This window comes from Colobus angolensis, unplaced genomic scaffold, assembly GCF_000951035.1.
Source record: "Colobus angolensis palliatus isolate OR3802 unplaced genomic scaffold, Cang.pa_1.0 Scaffold442, whole genome shotgun sequence".
Lineage (NCBI taxonomy): Eukaryota > Metazoa > Chordata > Mammalia > Primates > Cercopithecidae > Colobus > Colobus angolensis.
Genome location: NW_012117844.1, coordinates 532,201 through 541,060, shown reverse-complemented (window position 1 = coordinate 541,060; position 8,860 = coordinate 532,201). Strand labels below are relative to the sequence as shown.

Below are 8,860 nucleotides of genomic sequence, written 5' to 3'. Positions count from 1 at the left end.
AGGCGGAGCTTGCAGTGAGCTGAGATCCGGCCACTGCACTCCAGTTTGGGCAACAGAGCGAGACTCCGTCTCAAAAAAAAAAAAAAAAAAAAAAAGAATAAAGAATAGAAAAAGAATAGAACCGTACAGGCTACATGGAGAAAACAATGTGGGCCTTGAATAGGTCAACAATGACAATATGCCATAAACTGGAGTCTGAGTTACTCAATTTTGTATACCCAACGTTAAAAGAAAGATACAACAGAAATACCAGATAATTCTAGAAAATGCAAACTAATTAATAGTGACAAAAGCAGATCAGTAGTCTCTTGAGGAGGTGGGGGGCAGGAAGAAGGAATTACAAAAAGGCATGAGGAAACTCTTGGGGGTAACTGATATGTTCATTATCTTTTTCATTTTTAAATTTTTTAAGAGGCAGGGTCTTGCTCGGTAGTCCAGGCTGGAGTGCAATGGCACGACCACAGCTCATTGCAACCTCGAACTCCTGGCCTCAAGCAATCCTCCCTCCTGGGCTTCCCAAAGTGCTGGAATTACAAGCATGAGCTACCATGCCTGGCCCATTCATTATCTTAACTGATTTCTCAGTTGTATACATGCGAAAAGTTACCAAATCACACATTTTAAACAACATAGTTTATTGAATAGCAATTATACCTCAAATAAACTGTTAAGATTACATAAAAAACACACAAGAGGCCAAGCGTAGTGGTTCATGCCTGTAATCCCAGAACACTGGGAGGCTGTGGTAGGAGGATTGCTCGAGGCCAAGAGTTTGAGACCAGCTTGGGCAACACAGTAAGACCTTGTCTCTACAAAAAAATAAGTTTTAATTAACCAGGCATGGTGGCACATGCCTGTAGTCCCAGCTACTCGGGAAGCTGAGGTGGGAGGATCACCTGAGTCCAGGAGTTCGAGGTTTCAATGAGCTATGATTGTGCCACTGCACTGGAGCCTGAGTGACAAAGCAAGAACCTGTCTCAAACTAAACAAACAAACAAGAACTGCCAGATATTAATTTAAATAAATAACACATACCATATGACAAAACCTACAGCATCTACTAATGTACTTCTATTAGATCTAATTAAACATTCTTAATTCAGCAAATAATTAGAGCTTTTTACATAAATTACCTGTGTTTGTCCTCTTTGAAATAATGCTGATCCATGAAGGGTTTTAAACGTATCTACCTCACAACTTATATTCCTAAGTGAAGTCAAATCCCGACCATCACACCTATAGTGATACAGGAAATAAGTACATGAAGTCATACTGGAAATCAGATAAATCACACGTGTTTATTTCTGCCAGGAAGTTCTCAGTCTTAGTTGCATATCATAATCCCCTGTGGAACTTTAAAAAATAATAGATACTTGAGCACTATCCTGAATATCACTGAATCAGAATGTCTGAAGTTGAACCTATATTACTGTGTTGTTAAAAAGCTCTACAGGTAGGCCAGGTGCGGTGGCTCACGCCTGTAAACCCAGCACTTTGGGAGGCCAAGGCAGGCAGATCACGAGGTCAGGAGATCGAGACCATCCTGGCTAACATGGTGAAACCCCGTCTCTACTAAAAATACAAAAAAGTAGCTGGGCGTGGTGGTGGGTACCTGTAGTCCCAGCTACTTGGGAGGCTGAAGGGGGAGAATGGCATGAACCCGGGAGGCAGAGCTTGCAGTGGGCCGAGACTGCGCCACTGCACTCAGCCTGGGCGACAGAGCGAGACTCTGTCTCAAAAAAAAAAAAAAAAAATTGCTCTACAGGGAATCCTGAAGTGCACTGCTTTACACACAAGGCCCAAGACAGATGGTCACATATCTATGTATCTTCTTTCTTCAATAGGTGTCCATTTATATAGCAAATATTATAATTCTTTACTGTTCACTTGAAAAAAACAAACTTTCTTTGATCAAGTTTCTATTTTCAAGGCAACTTGCAGAGACAGTGCATACTTAAATTTCAACAAAAAAGGGTATGTTTACCTTTTGTATTCATTCAAAATAATACTTCTAAAAACTTCCTTTGCAACAACATTGAAGGATTCTATTATTTCATATGGATCGGCCTCCGGAAATTTTTCTATAGAAAAGAGACAAACCAAGACAAAGTTTTTAACTTTTTAGGAGATAGGATTTCTCTAAAGGTCATAGCATAAAATCAACTAACTACAGGAATCAACCAAGGGAGATGACTCTGAACATTTAGTCCTCAGGCAAACAAAGTAGATAAATGTTCTCAAGCAACTGTGACATATCAAGTACCAAGTACCACAATGGTGTTGTTATTGAGAATTTAATTTTCTTTCTTTTTTGTTTTTTGGAGACAAAGTCTCGCTCTGTTGCCCAGGTTGGAGTGCAATGGCGCAATCTTGGCTCACTGCAACCTCTGTCTCCTGGGTTCAAGCAATTCTCCTGCCTTAGCCTCCTGAGTAGCTGGAACTACAGGTGTGCACCACCACATCCAGCTAATTTTTTGTATTTTAGTGGAGACGGGGTATTACCATGTTGCCCAGGCTGCTCTTGTAACTCCTGAAATCAGGCAATCTGCCTGCCTCGGCCTCTCAAAGTGCTAGGATTACAGGCGTGAGCCACTGCGCCCGGCCCATCAGTTCCCGTCTCTATTATGTTACCAGAAGAATCCAGCCAACCTTTATGGAAAGGTCTGACAGTCTTTTTTTGTTTTTTTTTGAAACGGAGTTTCGCTCTTGTTGCCCATGCTAAAGTGCAATGGCATGATCTCAGCTCACCGCAACCTTCGCCTCCCGGGTTCAAGCAATTCTCCTGCCTCAGCCTCCCTAGTAGCTGGGATTACAGGCATGTGCCAACACATCCAGTTAATTTTTGTATTTTTAGTAGAGACTGGGTTTCTCCATGTTGGTCAGGCTGGCCTTCAGGCTGGGCTCGAACTCCTGACCTCAGATGATCTGCCTACCTTGGCCTCCCAAAGTGCTGGTATTACAGGTGTGAGCCACCGCACCTGGCCTAACTGATAGTTTTAAGAGTAGTCACCCTCACTCTTTTGCCTTTAATCTAAATCTGCAAATTGGGGAACAATTTAAAAAATATATTATAAATCCCTACAGACTGTTTTCTATCTAATATTTGTCAAATGCTTTCATGAGCCAGGCACATTATTGGTTTTTTAATACTTTTAACTTTCATAATAACTTATGAAATAAATTTTATTATTCCCATTCTACAGAAGAAAAAACTGAAGCTTAAAGGGGTGAAGTGCTGTGTAAGAGATAACCAGTGAGTTTAAAAAAAAAAAAACATAAATAAAAAATAAAGAGGTGGAGTAAACTGTCTGAGACCACAGATAGTACAGATAGTAAATGATACAGCTGTGACCTGAATACAGATCTGTCAGTCTCAAAGGCTTATGGTTTTATTTTATTTTATTTTTAGCTTAGAGTTTAGATGTTAAGCTACTCTACCCTATCAATTAATTTATGTCAAGTTTTAAGTACTGTTCTCTCATGTGTATGGTTTATTAAATATAACTTCAAAGTAACCAAAACATAAGAAGTGATCAAAGAAAGATATATTAGTATCGTATCTTCCTCAGATAAGAATAATGTTTAATATTAGACTTTAATATCTTTTCTGCTTTAATTGAGTTATACTTAGAAAGGAGAACAATCAGTACCAAAACATTTAAAATATCCTATCAACCCAGAGGGTCGTGAAGCTATTCTACTATGTATAATACAAACAAAAAGTCATTTTTATTTTAAAATAAGACAATATTTGCTATAAAATTTCTTTCTTAACAGCTAGGATGAAATGTAGTGAGAAAGGACTAAACTTATTCAATGACAATTACAATTAATGGCCTTAATATCAATGCCAACAGCATTTTTTTTTTTTTTTTTGAGATGGAGTCTTGCTCTATTGCCCAGGCTGGAGTGCAGTGGCGATCTCAGCTCACTACAACTTCTGCCTAACAGGTTCAAGCGATTCTCGTGCCTCAGCCTCCCGAGTAGCTGGGATTACAGGCGCCTGCCACCACACCTGCCTAATTTTTGTATTTTTGGTAGAGATGTGGTTTCACCATATTGGCCAGTCTGTCTTGAACTCCTGACCTCAAGTGATCCACCTGCTTTGGCCTCCCAAAGTGCTGGGATTACAGGCATGAGCCACCACACCTGGCCAGTTTTTTATCTTAAAATAAATATTCATGTGAAAGTACACTTGTCTATTAGAAAAATTAACAAAAACTATGTCATACTTCATTTATATTCAATTTGTGTTAGGTTTATATTATGCAGTAAGATCCTTTGCTTAATAATTTCTGGAGAGCTAAATTACCTAAGTTCTGTATCTTATGATTCCACCAGGTATTAAGAATAAGAATAGCATCAGTTAACATTTATTGAACACTTACTGTGTGCCAGGCACAGATGTAAATGATTCACTCATTTAGTCCCCATAAACCAGGTATTATTAACACTGCAATTTCACAGATCAAGAACTCAATACTTTTAAAGAATATATTTGTGTTTTCAAATGACAAAATACCAGGTTATATTTCTTGTATGATAAGAATTTGATTCAGAAAAGATCAGGAACATTCACATTCAACATTTACTAGGTACCTACTCTGCATCAAATGTAGTGCTAGCCACATTCATAGAAGTTAATTTAGCAGTAACCCTGTGACCTATCATTATTGCAAGTTTACTGAAAATAAAGCTGCGAAGCAATGAGAGTAACATTTATTTGAGATCTTCAACCAAAGTTTTAAAAAAAGTCTATTATTTCTTTCAACACTTTTAAAATTAAAAAATACATAGTAATAGCGGTTCTGTGCAAAGGGGACTTTCTCTTTCCCTGAAACAGCTCGAGGAGGCTTTGGAGAAGAGGTGGCATTTGAACCTTGAGTTAGAAGAAGACCACCTGCTATGAGAGAGCATTCCAGGTCTAGGGAACAGCAGCTGTAAAGTTCAAAGTCCTTTGAACTCTTCTTTTCCTACAGATGTGATGCCTTTCCTCTTTGATCTTTAATCCCAAGAAGCAAGAGTCAGGCCACACCTTATTAAAGCTGCCCTCAGCAAAAAAACAAAATAAAATAAAATGAAATTTACCTTTTAGTTGTTCCTCTGTATCTAATCTTATTTTGTTAACAGCTTCATCTCTGGAAACCTAAAAGAAAGTTGAGGTTCAGTTATTACATATACATGACATTTAACATTTCTAATTATTATACAATGAACACATTGTGAATTACTCAGTTTTATCTAACTGTAATATTCTTTAAAACACTGGAATTGGTTATTGATTTATGACAAATATTACCTGTTAATTCATTCAAATACATTTGTGCACTCCCCTAAAACTTACACTAAAAAGAAAAGAACTTTGGGTGGCCAAAGTGGGCAGATCACTTGAGGCCAGGAGTTTGAGACCAGCCTGGCCAACATGGTGAAACCTCGTCTCTACTAAAAATACAGAAGATAGCTGGGTGTGGTGGCGTGCACCTGCAATCCCAGCTACTTGGGAGGCTGAGGCAGAAGAATCGCTGGAAGGCAAAAGTTGCGGTGAGCTGAGATCACACCACTGCACTCCAGCCTGGGAGACAGAGAGACTCTGTCTCAAAAACAAAACAAAACGAAAGAATGGAGAAACAATTAGGCTTTTGTTAGTTTTTTGTTTAGAGATTTTTAATAAAAATAGGACTAACATTCATAAAATTACATGAGTTATGACAAAAATGTATTCCTAGCGCAATTATAGAAGACACAACTCGGGTATACCTACTTTTTCATGTTTGTAATCTGTAAAAACTGCATAGAGTCTCTCCATAGCGAGTCTATTTAAGCACAAAACAAATGTTAGCATAATAATATTTGGAAACATGAGGCAGTTTCTATTATAAACAAAACTGAAATATTTAATAATCAGCTAAAACTTTAATAAATACTTCAGAAAGAATTAAAAATTTATATTGCTATTTATCATTGCTAATCTGTTTACTATTTACGGCACAGAACCCAAATTTCTTTCTCTCACCCTCTCAGGGGAAACCACATGTGGTATCCTGTTCTCTTCTTTTTAATTGTTCAATTAATTTCACCTTCCACATACTCTTTTTAACCTCTTCCTTTCTTCATTCTACCCATTTTGGCTCAATTATCATAGGAAACTCTTTTGCTAGGAAGAGTTAATTTAATTTCTGACTGATGGCTGTGCAACTGACATTAAGGGAAAGTTTTAACCTTTTCAATTTTTTCAAATAAAATAATTTTCCAGTGATTCATTTACATTTACTGAGTGTCTGCCTAACGTTCTAAGCACTGGGCATGTAACAGTGATTACATCTGATTTCTTTTTGAGAATTCCAACAGCTTCCTTAGATATTCAAGTATCTTATTTATTTTCTTTTTCCCAGACATGGAGAGATGTGGTGATTACCTGAATCTTGACCAATAAACACACTCTTTCATTTGAGATTCAAAGTTAGGCCTTACAAGTGTGATGTGGGCTTATCCTTTTTAAGGGAGTAAACAGATATTTATGAGAATGACTCTTAAAACAGAAAAGTGCTATTTACGAAGTAATGGATGGGCAGTGCTTCCATGGGAAGTTTCTCTCCCACGAAGAAATTAAATCTGATGACAATTTCATATTTTCATTCGCATAGATGTTCTTACTTATGAGTATGTTTCACAATCTCTGGCGAAGGGGTAAATAACTTCTGAGGCGTCCTCTTGGTAACACCAATTTCTTTTACCAACTGCTGAATGCCCTGAATTATTTGCTGGGTATATTTCACTCCCACTTTGATAGCATGGCAAAAGTCCTGCTGTAAAATGTTCTCTGCAGAGGCTTCTAACATGACTATTTAAAGGAAAAAGAAAAAAAAAATGACTGCCATCGAAGTTCTTAGTAATAAAACATTTTCAAATACCATGACATGACATAAATATTACAGATCAATTTTACTTCTTAGTGATAGATCCACCTTGATTTCTTTCCTCAGAATCAACATACTTCCAAAATGTAAGCAGCAGTAAATGAATAAAGACACCTTGATATCCATATTTAGGTTTATATTCTCCTTAAGTTTAAGGAGGGATTTTCCATAAAAAATGAAACAGAAGAAAAAAAATAAATTATGTATATATTTAAAAAATAAGTTTTATTGAGCTATAAGTCACATAAGATAAAAATTAAATCTTTAAAAGTATACAAGTGCTTTTGTTTTTAATATTTTTTTTTTTTTTTTTTGAAATGGAGTCTTGCTCTGTCTCCCAGGATGGAGTCCAGTGGCGTGATCTCGGCTCACTGCCAGCTCTGCCTCCCGGGTTCACGCCATTCTCCTGCCTCAGCCTCCCAAGCAGCTGGGACTACAGGCACCTGCCACCACGCCCAGCTAATTTTTTGTATTTTTAGTTAGAGAAGGGGTTTCACCATGTTAGCCACGATGGTCTCAATCTCCTGACCTTGTGATCCACCCGCCTCGGCCTCCCAAAGTGCTCGGATTACAGGCGTGAACCACCGCGCCTGGCAATACATATTTTAAATAAAATGTAAAAATATGCAACACAATAGGAATCTAATAAATATTTCCTGTTTAACAATTGTCACATTGTCTAATTCTTGCACAGATGGGGAAATCTTTGCAGTGATCCTGTTTCAAGTAAGCCAACTAAAGGACTGTAATGACCATCATAAACAGATAGCTTTTATAACAATTAAACTCCTGTGTAATGCAGGTAGAAGTTAGGCTTCTAAAATCTACTATTCAGTTTCAGTTTTGCATTCCAGGAGGCTGACTAGCCTCCTGCCTACTTGTGTGTCAGTTCTGGTGTCTCTCAACTTGTACAAAGTCAAAGATTATGCAAATGCATAGTTATCAACATATTTTATATATATATTTAACCACATCCTGTTGTCATTAAGATTTATTATCTAACTCATCACTTCCAAGGTTTCTAGGTTCAATTTATAACAGAATGAATGCCTCCACCCTCTCAATGTGCTTTATATGCTGGAATTCCATCAGCCAATGGAAGTAGACTCATGAAAGGAGCTAATATTTGTGTTATCAGAATCATAGAAGAATAGGAGAAAGAGGTCAGGGCTAAAAAAGTACTAGAAAAAATAATTGCTGAAAACTCCCCAAATTTGACAGGCACAAACCTACAGATTCAAAGTAAACTCTCAACTGGGTAATCCCCAAAAAAGCCAAGCCAAGAAACATCATAATCAGACTTCTGAAAAAAAGACGAAAACTTGAAACCAGCCAGAGAAACATGACACCTTACCTCTAGGGGAAAAGCAATTCAAATAATAGCAGATTTACCATCAGAAACCATGCAGGCCAAAAGGAAGTGGCACGGTATTTTTTAGGTGCTGAAAGAAAAGAACTGTCAACCCAGAATCCTACACCCAGTGAAAACACTAAGGAAGGAAGGGGAAATCAAGACTCTCAAATAAAGGAGAAATAAGAAAATTTGTTGCCAAACAGAAATGAAAAAATAAGAGAAGAAATCGTGGACTGTTAGAAAGGAAAGAAAATCAGTATGCAAACTAAGAATAAATATAGAGGTTGGGCACGGTGGCTCACACCTGTAATCCCAGCACTTTGGGAGGCTAAGGTGGGCAGATCACCTGAGGTCAGGAGTTCGAGACCAGCATGGCCAACATAGCGAAACTCTGTCTGTACTAAAAATGCAAAAAAAATGAGCCAGGCATGGTGGTGGGTGCCTGTAATCCCAGCTACTCAGGAGGCTGAGGCATAAGAATCGTTTGAACACAGGAGGTACAGGTTGCAGTGAGCCGAGATCACACCACTGCACTCTAGCCTGGGCGACAGAACAAGGCTCCATCTCAAAATAAATAAATAAATAAATA

At 37.8% G+C, this 8,860-nt stretch overlaps 1 protein-coding gene across 1 annotated transcript in view; it reads right to left on the bottom strand.

Annotated features, from left to right (window-relative positions):
* Positions 1–8,860, bottom strand: part of PNPT1 (polyribonucleotide nucleotidyltransferase 1) — a 62,413-nt gene that overhangs the window by 30,620 nt on the left and 22,933 nt on the right. The window contains exons 9-13 of the mRNA XM_011957443.1: positions 6,655–6,841; positions 5,762–5,813; positions 5,089–5,146; positions 1,985–2,081; positions 1,134–1,236 (exon numbers count right to left, since the gene is read on the bottom strand). Coding sequence (XP_011812833.1) covers positions 1,134–1,236; positions 1,985–2,081; positions 5,089–5,146; positions 5,762–5,813; positions 6,655–6,841 — 497 coding nt within the window. The remainder of the gene's footprint in view (positions 1–1,133; positions 1,237–1,984; positions 2,082–5,088; positions 5,147–5,761; positions 5,814–6,654; positions 6,842–8,860) is intronic.